Here is a 26,729-nt window from a genome sequence, read left to right as displayed (position 1 = left end):
ATTTTTTGAATTATTTTAAAACAAAAAATAGTTTTTAAATTCACAAATCATTGAAAACTAAACATCACTGGTTTTTTTTATAATTTCATTTTAGAGAGTGCTTTTTTATGATTTGACTCGATTTCAATCGTTAGTCGTATATCATAGGAAAGATAAACATTCTTCCTACGTTTTATCGTTGAAATAAGCTGCGACCATCTGTGACCCCGCAAGTTATTTACCTTCTTCTTGAAAAGAGCGCGAGCGATTTTGAATAGTGTTGTTGTAGGAGTCATACACCACCACCATCTAACTAATAGTCATAAACTGGTATTTTAAAAAACCAGGCATAAATAACAAAGCTGAACAGAGGGAAAACAGTTTTAAAAATGTCATAGAATAGGTCAGCTCTTTTCAAAGCCAACCGTGAGAAGCTCTGCTTTTTTAGCGCATTATACATTTAAAATTCGTTTTTAGGAAGAAACTTATTCCGTCTTTGTTTTAATTGCTAACAATTGTTGTTGAAGCTGTTGACTACTACGCAATAATACAATGTTGTGAGCAATAATTTTTATTTTTAATTCTCTGTCGTGACGACTTAAGTAAAGCACCGTCCTATATAGTAAAAGCAATTGTATTTAATGAATAAAAACGACATGAGGAATGAAACAACATAAAAAGCATGAGGAATTGATTTTCATTCCGGCGTTTGTGTGCATTGCAAACAGTGCCATACGGTTACCACCATTCTCTTCCATTTGGTGCTGCTAGTGAAACCAACATCTTTACTGATCTTAAACAGCTCAGTATATGTTGCTGTTGCATGATAGAAGTCCTATTGACTTCCAATGAGACCATGAGTGTTAAATGAAACATCAAATCGGCACACACATGTACAATCTGAATAGTGCTTATAAACCAATGCTTATAAACCGACAACAAATGATCATAGAGGTAATCGGATTGAACCAGTCGTATAATATTTAGTTAATTTTAGAAATCGATTTACAGAAAATACAGACTGTCCCCGAGCCTATTGATGTAGACCAAGATGAAAGAATTTTCGCATATGTCCAATTTTACTGTTTCCTACCAACATATAACTAAATGTTCGTATAATGGTGCTTGAAGTGGTAGGTTTTAAATTAATCATTTGAGATGATTCCAACTGAAGATTACTACATAGTCAGCCCACCAGAGCCTGGCGAGCTTGATACGCTGCACAATAGCTAATTTTCTCATAGCTCGTCATTATAGCGGCTCCTCCATTGTCCTTCCACACAGAAAGGCCCAAAAATCCTTCTGAGCATCTCTCAAACGCAGCTAAGAGGATTTCGTCAGATTTGAACAGTGTCCATGTCTCAGAGGCGTATGTGAGTACCTTTACAATTTAGGCTATATAGTCCCACATTCGCCCGTCGCGACAGGTTCTTTGAGGTGAACTGCTTTCTCAGGCTGTAGAATAAACTGTTGGCAGCCAGCATCCTTGCGCGCAACTCAGCTTCCTTGATATTGTCGTTGCTGACCTTTGACCCGAGATAGGTGAATTCTTGGTCAACCTTAAAAGTGCGTTCACCTATTTGCACGTCACCCCAACATAACTTTGGATTTGTCACTAGGAACTGTCAAATCTAAAAAATCGCGTATCTCAGTGACTGACGGTCTGTAGTGAAACAATCTCTCATTCGTTACATAGCAACCGACAGTGTCTAAATACAAATAATTTTTAATCTAACTGTCAAAAGATTCCAGCGGTTTTCTCTCATTTTGTCCTATATACGTAGACCTCAAGTCTTTTAAAGATTCAACCAGTGAGTTCAAACTGTGCCGTTCAAACTTGAAGCAAGGTATCTAATATTGTCCTGAACAACTCTTTCTTCCCTCCCATCAATATCTATATAAAATGCGATCCATCATGTTGACCAAAATCAACCACTTAAAACAAGCTATAGTTTGATTAGTCACTTTGGTTACATCATACATTTGAAAGTTATCGAAGAAAAACTGTAATAGACCTAAAATTGCTAGGGTCTAATGACAATCCTGTGATACAGTCAGTGGCGGATCTAACGGTAGGCGGACTAGGCGATCGCCTGGGGCCCCGCCGATTTAGGGGCCCCGTAGATCACCATTCTAAAGTATGCCGTATGGATAGAGTACAAGTGACAAGGGCCCCCGGAAGGGCCCCCGGAAGGAAGGCCCCCGATGCTGGCGATGTGGCAAAAATCACCTGTAATAATATAAAACCGTTAAATAGAACATTTTCCGTAACTTTGATCTGATAGAAAGCTGTAATTCAAAGACTGGTCTCCGTTTCAATCAGCTAATGTTGATGTTAGGTATTAGCTGAGTTGATGTTAGGTGCGGATAGCTTGGATGATTTTTGTACCGTGTTGGTTTTCTGGCACACTTTGCACCGACATAGCGATTCATCGATGTAGGCGTTGGACGAAAAACGACAACCATGTTTACCTCAAACAAACATACTAATAATAATATGTTGTGTAATATTTATGAAGTAATCTAAATAGTTTATAGATTAAATAAGTACAAGTAAGCTTAAAATTAATTGCAGCAGCTTCCATGGTATGTTGGTACGGGTAACCAGTGGATCACACATCGCTGCCAGACTGATATCGTTATTGACCGCATGGTGTACTGTTGATATCAGGATTTCTGCGGGACGACACCAAAATATCCAGGACCCTACAGGAAGCAGTTTCATTTGGAATGCTCAACATCTGCGTCACCTATTTTCCCTTATATTGTCGGAGGGAATGTCCCCGAATCCTCTTTTATTGTAGGACGCAAACGTGAACCGATTTTCTGAAAGTCTGCGAAATCAGAGCCGGTGCACCGTTCACACTCCGAGCAGAATCGGCTGCTGCGAGCTGTCAAGCGCCTTGAAGTGCTGCGACTCATTGATCAGCACCTGAGCGAAATAGCGCCGCAGAAGACGCTGACGATGTTTCCGAGTATGCCGCAGTTATCCGACCTTATGCAGATAGGACCAGACCTGCTACAATGCGCCTTATCCGTTGCCGAAATATTTTCCCTGGTGGACGCGGAGCACTCTTATGCTATCGATGTGCTGACAACATATTAGTATACGTGAACCTTTTTAACAACGAATAATGAATTAAGATGTAATTACCGCAACAGTGGATAGTTACGGTTTAACAGAACAATCCAGCCGAGAGGATAAACATGAACAGAACTTTTTCTTTGATGAACCAGGTAGCACCGGGGAGCCGTTTCTGTTCGAAGCTATTATTGCGTAAACGGGATGCTAAAAACTAATAATAGGCTCTCGAGGGCAGCAAGCGGCCCGTGAGCCGTAGTTTGGAGACCCCTGCTATAGAAGATTGCGCCCTCGATCACGCCCTGCAGGACGTTATAGGAAATCGTCGAACGTTTGGTGATAAGGTGGTGCTGGTATGTGGCGACTTTCGACAGATACTGTCAATCGTTTTGCTTGGTACCAACGTCCAGGTCCTGCAGCAGTGCATCCGGCGGAGCATGCTGGGGGCAAATTTAGGGTATTGTGTTTGCAGGAAAACATGCGTGTACTGACAGCCCAGACTGTTCAAGATGCTGAAGAGCAGACAGAGTTCGTAGAAAACGACATTCCCGGGATTCGATAAGGCGTATGCCAAGATACCACGGGACTCGATGTTACCTGGAACATATGATCCAAAAGATAAAATAAAAATTTATCGCAAACAGTGTGTATTTTGATAAAAAAAAAATATTCCAACCGGTACACCATTCACAATTCAATTTGTAGTACATTAAATAAAGAAAATTATCAAATCCTATACACTGCAATGTTAGTTATAAATAATATAAGCACACAAACAAATCTTTTACAGAGGATACAGAGGATTACAGAGGACAGAGGAATAACAAAATGATTATTTGAAGTGCAATTCTTATATCGTTGATTTTTACATTTTAACTTGTACATTACAAAGAGCTGTAACATAGTAAACTTGCTTACGCTATAAATCTTTATGTTCTAGATGTGGTTTTAACGAGTGCTTATAGTCTTATTAGACCATGCAGAACAAAAGAATGTCAAAGGAAGATTTGATTAATTGATAAATAATGTTAACAGCATCGTAAATATAATGAAAAAATAAACATCATACTTAGGAATGGCTTAATACGCCTCTTAACGGATGCGTAACGATGACGAAAACGCTCATGGAAAGTTGCACGACCAACTCATTATGGCAGAACGAATGTACCGAGAGATATAACGATACCATGCATGGAATGTCCGATATCATCGGATATTAGAGAAGCATTCGTTTCTGTTTCTGATAATATCAAGTCATCATACATTTTTCTATAATGTTTAATTCTTCATTCAAAAACAGCTCACAAAGAAGTTTTCTCCAAATACATTCTCTATGGGCTGTTTTTTTCGTATAGCAATAGCACTTGTGAATTTCCTGTATTCTTACTTTACTAACCTAACCGGACTTCGCAATATCAAGTCAAGATTTAACAAAGACACACTTTATGGTATAATTGATTAGCTTTTCCACCATAGAAATATCAATATTACTGAAACAAAATATAAAAGCACACCCCAAATTATCATCCAATTTGCTACGCTCATCTTCCACATAGGAACATCCAATTGGATTTGTGTCAGATTTCAAGTTTTCATTTAACAGCACAACACATTCTCCCGATTAGTTTTTCCAGCCAAAAAAAACTATAAAGGGCTAGTGCTGGTTTTATGTCTCGTTTTATTCGATGGTCGGAAAACAAATTTTACTCTGTCTGCAAACCTTACCATAAGAAAATGGTAAGACACACATGAGAGACCTACGAGAATGCCTGCAAATCTCACGGGAGTTGTTTAGAGGCGCCTTCAAACGAACCTTGTTAAAGGGGACCAGCATTAGGCGAATTGGAACCGCCTTTTTTGTTCACAAGCAGGAAAACACGTATCACTGATTTTGTTTTTGTTTTTTTTTTTTTTTGGTATTACTACAATCGTCAAATATTACACTATAACGCTTAACTAAGGCAAACAGTGGTTTTCAATACAACTGTTCACCGCATTAAATAATATACAACCTAAATAATTTGTATGCATCCATCTTTAATTACTTTCGTTTTTTCCAAATGTACATCAATAGACACACAATAAAAATAAACTAATTATACATAGACAAAACATTTTTTAAATTCTGGACAGTCTTTTTCGCTAAACCTCTGAATATGCACAAATTATATTATAAATATACACACATATATGCACAAACAAAAGTATTTGAAATTGTAAAGAAATTGACGACAAATAAATTGTTAACAAATATCGGATTTATTTAAGAATGATTTTTTATTGTTGTAAATTTTTTTCTTCCAGAAACAACGGAAATAATTGTTTGTGAAAGCTTTCTTAGATAATACAGATTTATTTTAGTATTTATAAGTAACAGCATTCCGGTGCTCTTTTCATAAGTTGAAACAAATAGTAAACAGCGCTCAAATCAATTGGTTTGCACACAACTGTTTTTGGATTGCGTTTGCCATACGTTTTCGTTTTCTCCTTGCGACTGTTTGGCACAGAAACAAACAAACGGCAAAATCCAAATGTACATGTAGATACGTAAGTTAATACTGACGGAAGGCCTTTGTGACCATGAAGTCATAAAAAATGCTCCACATGTGTAAAGCCGTGTCTAATGAGTATTATTTCACAAATGAGGTTTGGCGTCTTGCGCCATTCGACTCCCGGAACCGAATTGACCTTACTGCACAGAGAATTACCGAGTTCGTGTATGTGTGCCCAGGCTTCTTTTGCTGAGCGTCTAGCGAAACAGAGCTAGCCGGCGGCAATCACAAATAACTTGTAATTTTCAACAATCGTACTATGCGGTCAACATGTACCTAATTGTTAGCCATCATCATTTTTGCTACAAAATGTGCGCATATGTTTTTGGCTAGCCAAAACAGTCGTACACAAAAACAACTCAGGAAACAGGAAATGTATTGAATCCCACTCCACACACCAAATTGTTCTAGAGCATACGATCAGCTCCAGTAAATATAATTAGACACCTTCTTTTGCTGACCTGTAAGCCGATAGAGTTCGTAAGATTTTACAGGTCATTTGCATGTTGTTTTTTTTCTCTCTGGCAACGTTTCCTCGTCGCGTCTATGCTGCTAAACCAGACTACAAGACTTGTATAATTTGTACGATTCATTGCAATATTGCTGACGGTAAGCTCTTTCGGTAAGCACAACTATTCAAAAGGAGTAGGGAAATGCAAACCCCTGGTACCAACATTTGAGATTTACAAGGCAAACCATGTGTTTCAAACCCGCTGACCATTATTTGGTTTCGGTACGTGTTGAACAATTGCCTTTCTCCTATAGAGAATAGAATTTCAACCCTTCGGCTTAGTGTACCACAGTAAAATATACACAATTCCCTAGGGGTGTAGCGTTTAAACGCCTTTTCTACTTGACATTGACACCTCCACCGATGAAGGTATACCTTTCATTATTTTGAAAAAGGTTGCGGCTTTGGCTCTACTACTTTTGCTTCTACATCCCTTGCTACGCCATCGGTGGCTAGTAAATTTTACTAATTCCCCAACGAACCACTGCTGAGTGACTGTATTTTCTCAACGCCGTGCGATTGCGTTTCACTCTCTTAACGAGTAGGGCTTTTATGTGCCATTTCACTTTCACTCAATTTTGCAGCGATAAACAATAATACACGCCAGCGAGACGCTGATCGGCTAGGCGTCCATTCACATTTTTTATTGCATAGCCCAAACACGTTCAGCGAAACAAGCCTCTCCCTCAGCAACCACCTAGAAGTGCTTACCTTACCCCTGCTTACCTCACAATATAGTGCTGTTGAGCATTATTTCATTAGGATGACCATATTTCATAGCGGAAAATCTCGTAAAACCAAATACTGTTTTTTTTTAGTATGAAACGAAAAAACGTCATGCAGATCATAAACGCTATGTCTGCCAAAGTTCTGGACGATTGTTTTGATCATGCAGCACATGCGAGCTCAAATAAAATGTCTTGAAACACAGACGCGTCTGTTGTGTCAAAAAAAACCCATTTGCCCAGTTCAGAATTATATTTTTATTGTGATTAATGATGAACTCGGTGGTTAAATCACTGCGCTAATGCTCCTGGATACCAGTCACAATACATTGCACACACAAATATCGCACACGACAGTCAAATGAGCATTTGCACACTTCCTCTCACTACACGCGCTTTGTAATTTGAACCCAATTTTCCCACACCGTGCGACCGATCTGATGGCGGAATAATTGCTTTGAATTATTATAGAAGGAAACGTACACCAACGGCATCAAGCCGGTGAACTGGTTGATTGCTCAATCACAATAGTATGTTATCATCATTAATCTTGATTTGGTTAATGACTATTTTAACGCTGATTAGTACACTTTTCGCCAAATATTTACAGCACTTTTAGCTTGTGACGGTTGTATCAAATTATGACACTAATGAAAGTTTACATCAACTTCCACAGGTAGACATTTATTTGCTTTTTAAAACGTTCCACTTTTTTTACCTTCCCTATCAACCCTACCTCAAAAACTAAAAAGGTGATGATTTTTTTAGTACATGACATAAATATTTTACCTTTAATACTTACTTCTTCGTTTGCTATCCACTGTTTCTACTGAGTTTATAGCACTTTTTGGTAGCTCTGTTGAAATGATAAAATTTAAATAATGTTAAAAATATAATTCTGGAGGAGTGAGCATTGTAGAAGAATATATTAAAGCCTAGTCAAAGCAGAAAACGATCATATTCATTCCACACCAGACACTAACCGATTATTATCACGAATTCGATAAAATGTTCAAATCGAATGGATGAAAAACAAATCAACAAAAAAAAAGTCTTTTGTTTTTACACAATGCAAGCTCTTGTTTGTTAGGTACGAATAACACTTGCAGAAATTGTGTTTGTTGTCTGAATGGCCAAATAACGCCAACCGGAAAAGAATTGTTTAAGCGGTCTACATAACAAGATTCACCATAAAAAAAGAGGGACACTTTCGCTAGCGAACGAGGCTCTTTGCCGAAGCAGTTAGAAAAGGAAAAGAGCTTACTGTATAGTTTGATGGTTCCGTCGGTTTCCCCTAGGGAATTTTTGGCGATACATTTGTAGGCACCAAAATCGGCTAGGCTCACAACCTTGATGCTAAGCTTCATGACCACTTTGTAGGCGTTGTCTATCAGAACCGGCTCGTACTTGCCACCTGCAAGAGAAACAGAGAGAGAGAGAGAGAGAGAGAGAGAGAGAGAGAGAGAGAGAGAGAGAGAGAAATTGGAATCACAAACAAAATCACTGCTTCGTAGCACAGAATAGCAGGAACGGTATCAAAATCGAAGATTCAAACGTACATGCTAGACACAAAATACTGTTTTTCACACCTTCTGTTAAATTTGCATAATTATTCAAGTTTGAGCTACCTTCTCTGGATCTGTCTAACTATCAACTAGGATCTTTGGCTCAACTGCGAATAATTTGTTCATAATACATCTGAATTCGCATACGTGTCGTAAGCATGCTAAACGTACATATTCGGGTGTCATAAATGGTTACCTGTTCGTTTCCTACTTTCATCTCGTTCCTATCCACAATCTTCTAAAAAAAGAACATAGCTGCTACATGAATATGCACATCAACAAATCTGTCTAAATCTTATAATAGTGACACCCTACATATTTCTTACATCAACGAAACATTCGTCGTATTTAATCCTTTCGCTAGCCATTCGCACTAAAAGCGAATTCGTTGCCTTACAAACGCCGCGTAACGTAACCACCCTTGAAGGAGTCTAATAATGTGGCATTAACCTAATTTCAACCCAATTAAGATATTACTTTCGACACAACCATATACCGCTTTCACGGTATTCTGACGATGGAGTGAAAAGGTTGAAAATGAAAACGCAAGAAAAAAACAAATGTCAAACCGCAACCACAATCTGGTCGAATAGAACAAGGAAGTATCGGAAAACACAACGGGCATAAATTATGCTTATCAATTCATTTATCCTAAATCCAGTCGCCTGAAGAAGGTCCTAGCCTGACGTATCCAGTTGGGAGGGTCAATCTCTTTTCGTAGTAAACTTCACAGCAAGCGGAATGGAATGGTTTCGAGGAAGTCAAAGGTTCGAATCAAAAGGAATTAGTTGGGATTGACTATATTTCGCTGTCGTCATTAACACTTGTTTGATTTAAGTCGGAGTTTTCCAAGTATTGTCTAGAAATAACACCTCAAAAATACGCCAAACAAGCTTAACTGTCATGTCTTCCAATGCTCTAACTGCAATAAAAATTCAGACTCGACGCTGTTTAGAAATTGTTATATACAGTCGTTATATGAACACGTGTTATATGCACTAATATGCCCAAATATTCAATTGCTTGTGGGGTTTTGAATTGAAATTCAACTCCAAAATTGACATTTTCAATCTATTTTATGTCGAGTGTTGCCCGTTGTGCGAATTAAGCCTATATTTGGTAAACATTCATCGTTTCGCAGTTGTGTTTGTGGTACGCTTTTACACTTAATTATGTGAGTTTCAAATATTATTCCATAACTATCGTTTCTAAGTACAAGTGCAAGAATCAAAGATTATATTAATATCTTGTCCATCTATGTTTCACACTGTCACACTTCAAAAACGAGCCAACATTCTTCCTTCACCATTTCTTACATAAAACAGCCGCCCTCATTGAAAGCACGTACCCCGTAATTGTGTGTTACGGTTTCATTTTTCCCAAGGACAATAAGAGCAAAACAAACCGACCTCTTTCCCTACAGCTCACCTACATGCTGTTAACATTCACTTATCCTCTTATCTCTACTGTGTAGCTACAGCAATACCTGCGCTTTACGTATCTTTACCCAAACAGTGCGTTTCATTCCGCTATTCACCCCACGAACATTCGCTCATTTTACGCTTTTGCTAAGAAAGTAGAGCTCCGTTCATTGTTTCTCCCTCAGCACGTAACAGATACGTAATCAATGAAACGTGATATGTAAAAATTATGATAAGAAACTATCTGACGCAAGCTAAATTTTCATTCTGTGTGTTGAATATAGCTCAGCAGTAAGTATGCCAACAAACTGCATCGAGTAGATATCACAGCCAATGGTTTTCAAAACTCAAAAGGAGGTTTCATAGTCTTGTAAAAATATTGTACAAATTATATTATTATTTTATACACTTACCTTGGGGAACAATATCTCCCTTCTCACGGGTCCAGTAGTTAATTGACTTAGGGTATGCTTCCGAGTGACATTCAAGAGTCATCCGTTGACCTTCAACCGCTCCAACCAGTTGATTAGGTACCCATATCATAGGAGGAACTACGAGCAAATAGGAGAACTGAATTATTCCAATCAGATTCACCTCAAGCGCCATCGCATTCCGGAATTGCCAGATGGTATGCGAATACAGATCGTATGATACTTACAGTGTACGATCAACATTACCCGTTTGCTTACTGATGGTGGTACTCCATTTGACGCAATGCACAGATACGCACCCATGTGCAGTCTATTGACTTTTGGTATTGTAAACGTTGGACCTTCAACGGATGATACTGAAAGCGGGCAATAAGTTAACGTCAAACGAAATCAATTAATGGAACCTCGCATATCACATTATATTGTTGTCCATTGTAGTACACAGAAGCTTAAGTAAGAATTACCAATCTAGTCGTACCAAAGCAAATATATATTATGATATAGCTTGATACCCGGTTCATTGAAATGCTTATCTTTCTTGTTTTATTCCTAAATGCGTTCACATACTCTTTCAAATGACAAAACAGGAATGCGTCCTGAATGCACCGAAGGTGCAAATAACAACTGGAATTTTCACACAACCGCAACATAACTCCTAAGGCCAAAGACATAAGGGGAAGAATTCGTAACAGCATGCGTCTTCCTGTTGCTGACTGAAGCACCGATGTGTAAGCACGGAAAAAGGCGCTTACTTATACTAAGAGGTGCTTTGAGTTCTTCCCTCAAGGGTAGGACTGGTGTGAATGATAAATTTTCAATTGGCTGGAAAATTGGATCTGGGAAATAAAGTTGTCATAAAACAAAATTATTTTTCTGTTTCGTACGCTGTTTGGATCAGCTATGTCATTCGACACTATTGTGTGTCTAACCCATACTTTGTGAGAACCATATTCAACTTTTATTTTGTTTGCTATCTATTTCAAATAGAAAAGGGATTTTCTTAACTAGAATATGAACTAACATGCCAAAAAATCACCAATTGTTAAAAAAATATCATGCTTACGTCATTTGACAAATTCCTACATAATGTTTATAAAGGTTTATCAAACCACTAAAATTGGTTGCAAAACTTATTTTTCTCTTTAAAACACATATTTCATTTTATTAGCTTCTCGTCTCTGGCTTCTTCAATCATCACCCATCACCAAACTAGCCACTACGAATATCTACATGAGACAAGCATGAGAAAAAATGATTCAATCGATTTCAAACAATACCACTTTGCGACCTTCATGTAGAAGGTCTCACGTTTATCTCTCGTTCCGCTCCGTCTATGGCTGATTTTGTATATTGGCCAATCCACATTTGGTTATATCTTGATCAAATAACAAAGATCTACAAATATTGACAACATTTCGTTCGAACCTCTTCCTTTCCGAACAGTACCGTAACGAATGAGCTCGAAGTTTATTTCACTTACAACGAGTTTTCCACTGTCATCCACGGTCATGGCTCATTGATCCGTCTTTCACGCGTGCAACCGGGCTACACAGAATCGACCACGGTTGTCCGGGCCAAGTGGCAACAATAAAATGTGAAAAGTATTTGCCAACTGTCGACGGTAAATTAGCCCAATTACACCCAATCTCACCTTTTGCCTCCATTTCCGCCAATGTTTCCGTATGTATGTTAGGCGTACCTATCCATGGTTTTGTGCTCGTGTATCGCTTTATTTGCCAGTCATGATGGTTCCAGCTACATTTACCAAACAAATAATTCATTTGCACCTATTCGTTAGCTCGTCTGATGACCGATGGGATTGTGGAATTGGTTTCGGCATACTGACAACGATTAGGTAGGCCGACTTCGTTTCCAATCACTGAGCTTTCGTTTTCAATCAAATCAAACTTAGCGTGATTGGCGTACTGAGTGTACCCGTGGTGGTTAGTTGTTTATTTTTGTAGCATAAATCTCTTTCTTGTGTGTTGATTGTACAAAGCTTTACTAAAAACGAATAACTGACTGCCAACAAAATTCATTCGTCGAGAGAATTTTGTTTGCCAAACGTAACCACTTGCACGTTTGCTTCCCTACCTTATACCTCCCTATTTCCACTGACCGTAAAAAGTTCACAACGCAACGAGCTATTATTGAAATTAAACTCATCTCACCGATTCGTATATCACTCACTGGTTGCAAACATATCTGAAGTAATTCGAGCGGTGGACCATCAAAGACGAGTGGAAGAAGAGTAGGTGGAGATAGGGGGGGGGGGGGGAATGGAAATAAAATGCCATTGATAAACAAGCATGATGTACGCTCTTACCAACTCCCTCACATTGCAAGCCAATAAATTATATAGCCCATCAAATATCATTGCTTTACATCTCGACGCCCTTGTAGCTTCCAACTCTCGTTTTTTTATTCCAGTCGATACGGTTAAGCACATCTTTATTTTGTGTACTTTTTTCATTTTTAAGCTCACTCATATATTTTACACTCACTAGAAACTACGAGTATCAACTTGCTATTTTTTTTTTTTTTTTTTGCTGTACATATGCCAAAAGTTTCAAATTTAATGGCTGTGTACATAAAAAAACGATACAGTTTAAATTTATTGCAAACCTTCACCAACCAATCGTACTAGTTGGTGGGGTTCCTTCAGATCAACTTTGCGGTAGCTCTACGGTTTATTACGCCCACAACTCTGTACTCAGCGCGGCATGTTGTTTTATCACTCTTGTATCGCGCACAAACACATTGGTAAATCATTTAGTAGATTTATACTCATTTTATTTATTTGTGTGTTGCACCTGTTGGGATATATGATGAGAAGGAGCATCAGCTTACCTTGTTCACCGTCTTGAAGTGAGATGTTATCTCCAGCCTCACGGCGCCACACAATTGCGGGGGCAGGTGAACCTACAGCAGCGCAACGGAGCGTCACGTTGCTGCCTTCTCGTACCACCATGTCGGTGCTCGTTGGATAGTCCAGTATGTCCGGTGGCACTAAAATTCCCAAAATAATACCAGCATGTTATGGTTATTGACAGAATCTTAACAATACACTTTCAATCCTCCGATTTCAATACTTCCAAGGTTATAAACTGTTTTTTCACAACTTTTTCTACTAATCCTTTTCGATTTCGATCAATTGACTTTTTCCCTCAATCTTTTCATCTTCGTGTCATATCGGTAACGCTTTACGACTTACTGAAGTTTAATTTTAACACATAACCTGTTACTCAATCCTTGCTTCCGCAGCACAGTCTGAATGCGAATCGAACCTCGTTTGACCTTTATATGCATCGCTGCTTGAATCACTAATGGTTAAATTGAAAGGAAGCGATGCAACGAACAAACACTAAATACAAACACATATACTCTTTTTGTTCCCATTTAATTGTCTTATTTTGTTTGTATGCAATCATTTGAATTGTTTAATTCTTTAACCACTATTTGTGCTTAGGCTTAACACAAAAACATTATCGTGTTTCTATAATTGTAACTTAAAAAACACACGCGTAACTTTCCAAACAGCTAATTCTGGCAGCAACCTTCTACGTAACCTTTTCTCGAGGCTGCACTTTTTCATTTACACAAAGAAAAACATAAAATCACTATGATGACAGTGCAAAGGCGTTCAGCAAGTTTAAACATCATAAAATGCATAACTCATATAACTTCGTGAAAAATTACCGCTGAGCCTGTATTCGTTTGCTTCATTGTATATGCCTGTATGGGTTTTATTTATCAATTACGTAACACGTATATAAAGGAATGGAGGTATCGTGATACGTTAGTTCTGTTTTGTTTGATCGAGTGGATCGTACATTTCGATTTTTGTGCTAACAACATTTTCAAAGTGCTAACAATATCACTGTCAATGCACTAAGAGCTACCGTTTGATTTGTTTTGCCCTCTGGTACAATAATTAAAGAGAGGAAATCAATGCGTAAGACAATACAAAATCTAAACATAAAAGGTATATATTTTTGCAATAGCGGAGAGGAGTTCGATAAATTACAATTTGAGTATAACGTAATTGAAGAATAAAGAATTGACCATATGATGTTTACCGTTAGTTGTTCATTCAACTTTATGTGAGAAGTTTCCTTGTGCTTTTAATGCTTTCTTCAAGACGGCTGGTTTCGTCAACAAAAATGGGCTTCTCATGAGATATTCCCATGGCATAAGGTGGCCAATTTAAGTATATCGTGACTACAAGTAGTAACTCGTGGTGCATAACTAGTGTCCTGCACATTCCAATTCATTCTTAATTACAATTCTCTTTCGATAAATGCACTGCATTGGTTTCATTGGCGGAAAGCCGGTAACGTTGCAATTCACATTATATTGTGACTCACTGTATTATTTGAATGACTTGTATATTCAAAGAGTCCTCGCATTTGAATAATGTTTAATAGCTAAACGTCATATGGAATAATTTTAGAACTAACCCTTGATTGAAAATGTAAATTTGGTGATATCATACTTTCACAAACTTTTCATAAATATGTACCTACAACATCCAAGTAACCCATCTGACTTTTCATTGGATCCGTATTGATTTGGCACATATACCATCCTCGATCTGTTTCACGGATGTCCTTGATGCGTAGTTGCCAAGTTTTTTTCTCAGTATATGTAATTCCAATGCGTTTGTTTTTCGTAATGACATGATTTTGGATGGTAAGGATAGTTTGTGTGTCGACCCGTAACCAAGCGACCTATTAGCAAATATAATGTAAACAATATATATTAGATAAGTAACTATGATACGGTATATAATTCTAAATACAATTGCAAATTATTAAATTTGCCAAAAATATAATATGCATTAATTTATCATTAAGTCCAGTAACGTTTGAGAAATCGTAAAACTTAAAATCTTGAGTTTAACTGATATTGTATTTTATAACAACCATTATTTAATTATACTAGTAGTAATCAAACCTTATAAGCACCTAGATCATGCACTACACATGTTAAGGTCGCTTCGCGTCCAACGGCGGCTGTAACATTAGATATGGGTGTGCTGAACTTCGGATCGGTTATTACTGAAAGTTAATAAAAAAGAGGTTTTATAAGATTTTTTAATTATTTCAACACTTGAATATGATAACCGACAAAATAGCTTATCATAAAACTTAAAATATCTGCACTCCAACTATTGAAGATACATATATTTAATATATTATATGTTATATAATATAAATAATTTCGAACCATAACATAATAACATCTCGACCGTTCGATTCTGGTATAGACCCAGCTACCCATACAGGGGGTTTTGCTTTGGGTTTACTTATTATTCACAGATAATTAGACATATTGTTGGACAAAGTTGGTCTGTACTATACAACAGCATTTCAAAGCAACTGTCTGATAAAAACAACTACAAAATTATCTGTTTAGTTCATTTTACATTTATCATATCACGTTCATTTCAAAATGTTTATGAGTTTCACATATATTTTTTCCCGTTTAACAGACCAGACCGCGAGTCCTTTTTCTGTAGTTTTCATAGGTAACGTTGACGAGAAAACGAGAAAGAAGCTACCTCATCACGCAGCTGACAATCTATTAAGTAGTCTAGTGGTGTATTGAATCCAGCTAATGAAAATCGACGTTTAAACGAAATAATTGAATACAGAATGGATGGTGCCATATACGCTTTGAAAGGATGCAAAAACCAACCTACAACTAGTATGGTTTTCTATGACCTCAGTGGGATTGAAAAAGAGAAACATTATCCACAGCCCGATGCATAGTGGCTCGACTCGATAATTCGAGTATCCATACTTTGCATACACTATTTCATCTGCCACAGTGAAACTCACGCTCATGCCGATGAATGCAAGGAGCTATTTGATTTTCCCACATAGTCCATGTATTTGTTTGTCTGCCAATATGCAAGCAGTGGCCTAGCTAAACTACACTTAACACAAGCCAATGCTTGGGTGCACCGAAACCGTGTTCCTATATCAATTGCGTTCCGAATCTCGGAAGTATGAATCTGGGTAGCGTTCAATATTCTGGCACTGCAATTTGTGTTTTCATGATGATACAAATGCCGTAGGTTTGCACATTGTTCAAATAAACATTAAATGACACTTTTCGGATTGAATTTGACACTACCCTTACTAACATTCTTCTGTGAGTACTAATGAAAATTATTTGCTAGCCAAATTGCAATTCGAAAATTAGCAATATCAGCAGTCAGGGTTGGTTCGACACTGCGGGTAAGTTCGACACCTTGCCGTTTTTGTATTTATAGAACTTTTTGAAGAAAAAAAACTAGTACATATTATTTATGTCAACTGTTTCGAAAATTTGAGTCACATTTCACTGATCAGAAACCTGTCAATTGTCAAAAAACAACAAAATAAACACATGGTGGTTCTGATTGACAGCCGATGTCAGTTTTTACTTCTGGTACTTAAGGAATTGGGGCGTTATTTCAAAAAAAAATATATTTTCAAATACATTTTCATATATTGTTAACAGTATTGTTTTATGAACACTATAGATTTGTCGCTGGTTTGGAATCACATTGACCGATGTTCGACTTTTGGCTTTCGAGTTGGCAGAGAAAAATGAAATTGAACACTTTTCGATTTCATAAAAAAGAAGATTACTGGAAGATGGCTGCCAGGTTATTTTTTAAAGGAATCTTAACCATTCATTCCGTAAACCAGATGATATCGCCGCAGCTTCTACTATATGGAGTCTGGTCCGATGCTATTTGTAATGAAATTTTTGTTCGTGCTTGTGACTTGATTTATTTCGCATATGTTTGTCAATAATGTTTTGTGTTTATTTTTCATAAAATTGGTACGAAATACTTTGTTGAACTTTAATGAAAAATAACCGGCCATCTTAGTTTGTTATTTTAAAAGCTAAAACCAATGTGTCGAAATCACCCCACAAGGTGTCGATTTTACCCCATCATGGTGTCGATGATGGTACATAATAAATCAAAAAACTTTTTTGTGTACATTATAAGCTATCTCTAAATTCCGAAGCCGTCAGGACTTATTCGTTCTTAATTGTGTAGTTTTCTTAACAAGAGTTTCTAATTTTAATGCTGTTGCTACCTTACCCCTTTTCAGCTTGCTATAATGCTTTTGTTTTTTGCGCTCGTTTTTTTTTGTTCTTCATTCGTTTGAGCTCTGTAAGCAAGGCAAAACCAATTGAGGTATAAAAACATACCCAAAATGTCAATTTCATAGCTTTTTTCATTTACTACTTGAATGATGAATACTTAAACACCAAATTTAAGTTTATGTTTCTTGTTTCCAAACTAAGTCGTGTTGAGTAAGAAATAACCCTCATCTTCCTTACTGACCTCCCAACCGGGCTGTCGCTGTCGTAATGTCTTAAATACATTTCACTTTTCTCTTTTGTAAAATTATAAATAATATTAATAAATCATTTTCAACTAAATGCACCAAATCGTTTTTATCTCCAAACAAACAAATTAATTCAGCTCTACAATGATTCTGAACCTGATGAACGATTTGAAATGCTATGAATTGTTAAACAGACCATTCCAAAATTCGCTTACAATTTATAAACTCTGCGCTTCCACACATGCTTTGATGGACATAAAAACGGCGCTAACAGATCATCTCTGACACAACGCAAAGGGTAGCAAACAGCTGCAGGACAGAATTATTTTACAACCCTACTGCATGCATGCTGGTCAGAGATCACCGTAAGGTACAAAAACAGCAATATATAATAAACTGAAAAGCAAAAATCTGCCCTCAATTTATGTAATGGATTTTCTCTGCTCTATATTCTCTCTTTTGTCAGCCCATTCATCTTTTTCCATCCGTGGGTAAGCCTTCGAACAACTGGACGGCTTCTCCTAACACTATGAATACGTCCATACAGAATGCGCTTTGCAGATTCACTCTGCTACTCGTCGGTCTGTTGTTCTTTGAGTGGAAAATTCTACCAAACATTCCATCACTCTCATTCCTGTCATAGTGATATGTTCACAACCTTCTCAGTACCCTGATCTGCAAGCATTCAGGTATAGTTGCATGCGTACGTGTATGCGAATCGGAAACTTGAGCAAGCTACCTTGGACCATCAAAAGGCTTAACCAGTGTCTCTCGCTAAAACACGAAATGCTTACGGGCGCCCAACGGTCAGTATGCGTTAGTTTTTAATCCCTGCCACAAAACTTTACTCTAATCTGTGGTGCAAGGATTTTTTTTCGTTCTCTACCAATAGCGACCCACACTGACCACATGCGACGAGGTACGCCATTAAACACTGGACCAGACAACAATTTCATAACTGCAGCTCACTCGACGATCGCACAAAAACAATTTTTGTGGGGTCATGTGAAATATTATCCAAGCTCAACAGCTCCAATACTGTCCTTAAGTAAATAAAACTAATCATATTAATTAGAGCTTTAGGTCCAGCTTCTCTTACTCCATCGCTCTACTCGTCATTGCTAAATCTGGCCAAACGAAACATCCTGTTACAATGATTTATTTTATGTTGTAATGTCGTGCAATGTTTCCATATTCGTCTCTTATCTGAGGGATTCTCTTAGGTATGAGAACACGTAACGAAGTAAAGAAAAAGTATAAACGACCCTTCAGAATGGTTTTAAAGCAGTGTCTCTTTCCATCTACTTTCCTGCAGAAACAGATCTTCAAAAATCTACAAGGTTTAGGTTTGCAAATTTTCTTTCAAGTTCTTTTTTATTCAAATTATATAGCCTGGTTAAAAAAACGAGTGTGCATGATTTTTTTCTGACCTAAAAACTTCTAATAAGTTTTAAGTTCTAATTTAAGGAAAAGTTTTTTGGTCTGTGGAATTACTTCCCTACACTACAAAGTTTGCGTTAATGTAGGCTACGTTTAGTCTAGACTTAAGACTAAAGACTTAAACTTCCCTAAATGTTGCTTATTTCAAAGAACTGTCCCATAGATTACAGCCTACACCCATAGAGTAGTTTCTTACATCTCAGCAGGACGGTTAAACCATATTTACGGTAATGTAATAGAAAATATTAAACATATGTTCACGAGGCAACATAAGTACAATAAAATAGCGTCCATCCGGTATGATTCGGCGAATGAAATGTGTAATAAGTACAGTGATTTTGTACTCATTGAAATTATCACACATTTAACAGACATACATTTAACAGGCACAGATTGATGCAATAAATTGTGGAATTATCAGTCATTCACCAGGGAAAACCACGACGATGTATCATCTCTTCTATTTGTGATGTATGCTCATGATGGTAGTGAAACCAGTCATATAGAGACGGCACCTTCTATAATCGCAATGCGCGGTTTTGTGTGGGCTTTCGCCAGTAGTTAAAGTTAATTTTCTTCTCCCTACACCTCAACCAATACATCCAGCATAGCCGAAGTGCAATATTCAGATATTGTGTCAAACATATCTATTCCCCTCCAATCCGACCAATAATTATTCGGATCCAGACGAACTATATCAATTACAGAGAGACAAGAAGAAACATCAATACATTATTTTACATTCATGTCACAAAATGTGGTAAGAATGTTTACACATATGCATTTGGCTGCACGATTGTACAGCGGAATCGGAAAGCGTTGCTGTTTTCTACATATGTGCAATTCAATATATGCCCACTACGCCATTGCTGGTTGCGCAGTTTCAAATCAATTAGGCTGTTCGTAAAATGCAGTCCTTGTATCTTTCGCAACAGCGATGCCAACCAAAAACCAAATGCAGTACAATGGATACAACAGAATTGGATTTGTCCATTTATTTTACATGTTCATTACCACACTAACAATTCACCACTCAGCTAAATATATTGCAACACATCACGTTCTTCAATTTGGCTGATCAGAAGACGATAAATAAGATTGCAATATTTTTTCAATTTACTTCCTGACATGTGAATGTGTCAGTGTGATGTGCTGTAGTTTTAAAGGGTTTTTATAACCAACAAAACAGTTAAAAGTTTGGCCGGTCTCATGGTACAGTCGTGAACTCGTACGATTTAACAACATGCCCGTCATAGGTTCAAGCCCTGAATGGACGTAAGGCGAAATCAATAAGTCACTGAATTCATATAACCACCAAGCTCACAAGTAATAGGCAGGCCTTGACCGACAACGGTTGTTGAGGCAAAGAAGAAGAAACAGTTAAAAATAATGTGTGCGTATTTATGGGTAGGAGAAGGTAGGTAAAGACGGAAACTGCGGGTAAGATGGACACTTCTCATGAATGCATGAAAACGGTAATTTTCGAAAAAATCAACAAAGCAGCATCCTAGCTTAAAGATAAACAACACATTTGAGAATATGTTTGGCATAATACAGTCAACTCTCTCTTATTTGAGAGACGATGGGACTGTCAAATAAGAGGGGTTTTCAAATTCCAGAGGTTGAAAGTGAATGAAAGGTCCATAGAAAAAAAAAGAGACAGAACATTTAGTATGCAGCCTTAACTGTTGCTATAGGAAACTCCGAACAGAATTGCTAATTTGAGCATACATCATTCAATAACCATGGCAACACCATACACAAATAAGAGGGATACAGATTTCAGAGGTTTTCCAAATTAGAGGGACAAAAATGTACTGGAAATCAAGGGACTGAGGAAAATGTTCAAATAAGAGAGGATTTTCAAATTGGAGAGGTGTCAAAAAAGAGAAGGTTCACTGTATATGCAAAATTGTTTAAATCCACGGAAAAAATAATTTTTCAATATTTATATATTTTTTTATATAGGTATAACTAGAGAAAGTATTTAAACACGCGAGAAATGAAACACCGGTCAAAATAGTAGCCATTCGTTATGCTATTACTCGCTCGACGCTGATGAAGCGCTTCACGAAATCTAATATCTTGTCATGACTTGGACAACTTTAAGCAATAAAAAGATGAGCCGTTGATACGACATCATTCAGAAATAGATGCGAAATTCTATGGGATTACAAATATTAATTGTTGAATCGAAAATGGCTTTAACTATTAACAAGTTCCCAAAAAAATACTAAGGTCGTGGACTAGGTCGTGGTTCGCGGAGTAATTTCCTAAAAGTAAATTCTATACTGTTGTTCTGCAAGCTGGAGCAGCGTGTGTATAGGTGTCTATCTTACCCTTCATGGTGTCCATCTTTTCCATATCAGGACGGAACGGGTAAGACGGACTACCCGAAGATTTCAAAACTGCACGAAAAAAAAACACTAAAATCGATGGAAACTTAAAAGTTACAACACATTTTCAGATAAAACATAAGTGTAAGATAATGTATGCACATTTTCATGGTCGTTGCATTTATATATCCCTAGATTTTTACCATTTCCCTTAACGTGTCCGTCGTTACCTACCTTGCTCTATTCCTAATATTAAATAAGTACGGAATGTAATAATTAATTCACTAAGTTTGTATTTTCTTTAACTAAAAAAATCGTTTGCTTTTTTCCATCAATTATATCTAAAGAATAATTTGGTTATTGTTTCAATTTTAAGATACCTGTGAAGCCATACAACAGCATTACTAGAATTAATTCAATGACTGTTTGACAGTTTATGTCCTAGACGCGAAAGGTCGATTTAAATGAGAATCAAATAACGATCAGGTTTTGCAAGAGCTGTAGCAATTATTATTAGACCAGTGCACAGCGGGCAGTTTGGATCAATTGTCGGGATAAAACTCTGAGAAAAAGGGTTCTTATTATATGACTCTGATGATTTTAAACTTCAAAACTATTCGTTATATGATTGCAGAGGTTGTTAAACTTTTCTACCAAAATTGACACATTTTATAAAACTACTCTAAAATACTAGAAGAGCACTCCAGAGCTCAACGGAAACCTTCGTTTTAAAATTTCAAGCTTGTAAATACAAATGTGTTGAATACAAAGAAATTTAAAAAATATGTTGTTTCTATTTTGGACAGTTTATATATATGTATGAGTACATATTTATATATATACACATATATATAGCCGGTCTCGTAGTACAGTCGTCAACTCGTACCACTTAACAACATGCCCGTCATGGGATCAAGCCCCAAATGGACCGTGCCGCCATACGTAGGACTGACTATCCTACTATGGGGGGATCAATAAGTCACTGAAAGCCAAGCCCACAAGTAGTGTGGTACAGGCAGGCCTTGACTGACAACGGTTGTTGAGCCAAAAGAAAAAATATATATATACAGGGTGTTCGAGATAAATTTGACACCTTGCCTTTGGGTTTACATCTCAGGGTTGAGTTGACGTATCGAAATGATTGATATGTCATTCGATTGCTAAAAGTTGTGCGAACAAGTGTAAAAAATGTCTAGCTCCGTAAATATGTGGAACTCGTCCTAATTGTACAAGCGCGTAACGTGTGTTATGATGGTTCGTGCCGGCCATACGAATGCCGAAATTCGGAAGGCGGTGATGTGTTCGCTGAACACCATAAAAACAATACGGTGGCCAATGGGCGGCCGTACGTTTGGCAGCAGGATGCTGCACCATGCCATACGGCCGTAAAAACACGCCAATGGCTCACTGCCAATTTCGACCGATACACCAGCACCGACGTTTGGCCACCCAGCTCCCCTGACCTTAATCCTATGGATTACTTTGTGTGAGGCACAGTTGAGCGGGACACCAACAGGGCGTCCTGCAATACCAAAGCGGAGCTGGTGGCCAGAATAAAGGCCGTGTTTGCGGCCATCCCCAGAGACATGATTGTCCGGGCTTGCGCGCGGTTCCGGAAGCGGGTGCAGGCGGCCATCGACACGGAGGGGGGGTACTTCGAATAAAAAATGCGGCAAACATGGTAAGCTAAACTTTGTAGATTTTTTTTTTTTTATTTTTTAACATAAATTTGATAAAAATTCCTTTCCTATTCCCTCAGAAACTGTCAAATTTATCTCGAACACCCTGTACATATATACCAGATGAAATGAAATTTAGGGAAGTTTTAAACTCAAGCCTGGATTAACGGAAACTTAGAAGTAATTCTACAAACCAATAAACTTTTCCTCTAATTGCAACTTTTTACACAAGAAAAAATCATATGTATATACATTATTTTAAACAATACTAACCTGTTACTTCGGAAAATAAAGCTGGGCGAATAAATATACAAACTAATAATATTAGCCAAAATGTATTGACTGTAACGCAACAAAGCATTGCTTTCACACGTATCAAGTTCGTACTGAATAAAGAATTTATTACACCAAAATACTACACTGATTTTATAAATTCACATAACCACATTTCACTTCGTTGATAACATCGTGTCTTAGGTCACCACAAAACTATTCCTTTTGAAGCTTGATAAAATTCAGCCTCCAGGGGTTTCCTTGAATTTTTATGCAACATCGTTTCACCTGTTTTAACGATACAATGTGATGTCACTGCAAGTACAAATAAACATAGTTCATTACACATGATAAACTCTCTGGCGATTATTTAAAATATTTTTGTTTATTTCATACGGAGTTGTCACTCAACTTAAATTGTAGCTCTACTAGGAAAACTTAATGCAAGCTAAAAATGTAAAATGCAAATTAAGAATATTTATATAACCTATAACAAGCCGAAAGTGAGTGTCCTATGAGCTTTCCATATTAGAGAGGTTTTAAGTTCTTGCGATCATGTAGGGATCATTTGATTTTTTTTTAAAGAAAGGCTTATCGCAACTCATATTGTACAAGTTTTTCCCATAATCAAGATTAAATTTTCTACAGGCATGTGTAGAATAAGATTCAACGTATCTTTGATCAAAAAGCTTTGGATTTAGCCTACCAAATATATGCACTTAATATGTGTTGATCGTGGCACATTATTTTCAAATACAAGTGGTCCGTGATTCTTAAAAGGCAAGCGAGCACTGATGTAGGCGATTGAAGGACTACAATTGAAACATATTGTGACTTTACGTTACTCTGCTACATATACATGCAATTCAACCTGGATTATAAAAGTAGGTTGAAAGCGAATAAATTCAAAAGGGAAAATTTATCAAAAAATCGTATTATACTAAATACAAATTGATTTAAAAAAAATCGCTTCAGTGGTAAAGTTGTCAATTTGAATTACTCAACAAACATGTCCATTGTGAGCTTAAGCCCCGTATGGAGTACATGAACAGGTTACAGCTAGCTTAGCTCCCTTTCCCAGGTCTAGACTGGCTACGGTTATTGCGTGCATCCAAACGAAAAGCATTTCACATGGAAAATTTTCAACATTCAAATTTTAATTGTCATTTGAAGATTAATTGCGTATAAAGTTTCCCAATTCTTTTGACAAACATAACAGTTTCACACATTCATCCTATTATCACACTCTCTGACCGCATCAATAACCGATATTTGCATATATCTTCTTTGTTCATCAATTGGCATATGTCATTTGCACAATGTTCCCTTTTAGACATCCTGTGGTTCTCCGACTGCATACTAACCATTTGCTCGCCGTGCATGAATTAGCCAAAGGACATGCGTTTAACGCCAAGAATGTTCTGCCATTCCACTTATAAAAAAAATCTAACACTGCAGGTTGAAATCAAGTGCTAATCTTCCTAGGGGGTCAATCTTCTTCGCACTTAGCAGCGCTATGAATACAACTAACCACACTACTACTAATACTTGAGAAAGTAGCATTCCACATGGATGCGTATAAGCAATCGATATAGCACAAAACAGAAAGCGTGTTCTAACATCGATCTACCATCTGTCCAATAGCTTAACGTTTTCGAGTGCAAATCATCCTCGTACCAGGAACATAAATGACATACCAGGCTAACTGCTAACGGCTACGGCAATCAACACTTCCAAAAAGGTGATTGCAGGTATAAGAAGGTCAGGCTCGAGGCCAATGCGCTGGCCTTTAGCTCCGACACTAAAAAGGGTCCATTTCGATCCATCCCGATAATCGGTCGCTTACGGGCATCATCTGTCTACTGCCAGCTGAACGGTTGAACGAGTTTTGCATGAGCAAAATTTCTTGTTTTCGTATCAATCCCATCTCGCCACGATACCAATTCATCGAATGGGCAATGTGATCACGATGACGATGCGTTGAAACTCGTATATTAAACGAAAACACCAACACAAAACTACTCGATCCTTGGTGACACCGATTGACATGCTGTTTTGGCGGCATCCAGCACCTCGTACGACGCGTAAAATTACCAACGAAAGGTGTTACAAGGAAGAACCTCAATGTCGAAATGAACTTTGGCACTTGATTAACGCCAATAACCGGACCATACCAAAGCATGCTCAATACACAACTCGTTGATATGATACGTTAAGCACGGTAAACGCTCTCTGGATAAACTTTGTCACCACAATCACCAAAAAAAGGAAACTTTTCGTGATCTGTGCTTTTGATATGTTGATGTGAGCATTTCATACGATGCTATGGTACCACCATCAGAGTTACACTTCACTTTCGCCAGTAAAGTATGACAGTAAAATTACACCACATCAGAAATGTTTGCTGACCGGTTTTGTTTTTCAGTTTACTGTAGGAATTTTTAATCCTTTTTTCTAGAATCTTCCGGCATTTTCACTCCTGTTAAGCACCGCATTTCTCAGGTTTCCATCTGTAGCAAGCTTGTCGTACACTTCTGCCATGCAAAAGCAGTTACGATGCAGTTGGAGTAATGCCAAGGCGGGAATTCACATCGGGTTTGATTTGAGGTAGAGTATGGAGCTCGCGTGGAGTTGGCAAAATCAATAGAACTAGAGCTTAAGAGCTACATATGTCAGCTGGTGGTTGCGTTTCTCGTTGTACAAATTGATTTTTTTCTAATGAATGTAAACACCAATGCCTAAAGTAAACTGCTCCCGTGCTACTGACATGACCCAAAGGTTGTTCAGTCAAATAAGTTTGTTGGGGTTTCATGCGTCTAGCACACGCACTATAATGATTGTTAGCTCATACCATGTTTTGCATGTCATCATCGATATAAATTCAACTAGCTTGTTTCAACTGGCTTGTCAATCACGAGCCTATTACTAACAGTATTATGCATTGTAATCTAACGTTTGATGGACATTTGCGTTAAAATTTACATTTAAGAGTAGGAAAGTATTCAATAATTGCATAAAACTTTGTTTTAAATTTATTTTAGTAGCAATTTTAAGCTGTGCACCTGCAATACTCAGCAAAAATTACAGATGTAAACTCATTCCTAATACTGATGTTTTATCAACAAATAATCATGTTGAGCCGGTCTGGTGGCACAGTCGTCAACTTGTACGACGTAACAACATGCCTATAATGGGCTCAAGTCCCGAATAGACCGTGCTCCCATACGCAGAACTGACTATCCTGCTATGGTAACAATAAGTCACTGAAAGCCAAGCTCACTTCACTAGTGGGTACTGGCAAGCCTTGACCGACAGCGGTTGTTGCGCCAAAGAAGAAGAAGAACCATGTTGATGTATTTTTAGTAATCTAGTATCAACAG

At 37.5% G+C, this 26,729-nt stretch overlaps 1 protein-coding gene across 5 annotated transcripts in view; it reads right to left on the bottom strand.

Annotated features, from left to right (window-relative positions):
* The window catches only part of LOC121597570 (lachesin-like), a 32,572-nt gene that overhangs the window by 3,524 nt on the left and 2,319 nt on the right, over positions 1-26,729 (bottom strand). For 3 of the 5 annotated variants that reach the window (XM_041923412.1, XM_041923415.1, XM_041923413.1), the window contains exons 2-9: positions 23,350-23,664; positions 15,223-15,326; positions 14,789-14,996; positions 13,117-13,275; positions 10,494-10,622; positions 10,249-10,386; positions 8,114-8,263; positions 7,652-7,705 (exon numbers count right to left, since the gene is read on the bottom strand). In XM_041923412.1, coding sequence (XP_041779346.1) covers positions 7,652-7,705; positions 8,114-8,263; positions 10,249-10,386; positions 10,494-10,622; positions 13,117-13,275; positions 14,789-14,996; positions 15,223-15,326; positions 23,350-23,437 — 1,030 coding nt within the window. In that variant the 5' untranslated portion in view covers positions 23,438-23,664. Of the gene's footprint in view, positions 1-7,651; positions 7,706-8,113; positions 8,264-10,248; positions 10,387-10,493; positions 10,623-13,116; positions 13,276-14,788; positions 14,997-15,222; positions 15,328-23,349; positions 23,665-26,729 lie in introns of those variants that run through there. The other 2 variants (XM_041923417.1, XM_041923416.1) reach the window with 2 other exon arrangements.

This window comes from Anopheles merus, chromosome 3R (assembly GCF_017562075.2).
Source record: "Anopheles merus strain MAF chromosome 3R, AmerM5.1, whole genome shotgun sequence".
NCBI classification, from domain to species: Eukaryota; Metazoa; Arthropoda; class Insecta; order Diptera; family Culicidae; genus Anopheles; species Anopheles merus.
The sequence above is the reverse complement of the archived record's forward strand: the minus strand, read 5'-3'. Positions and strand labels throughout refer to the sequence as shown.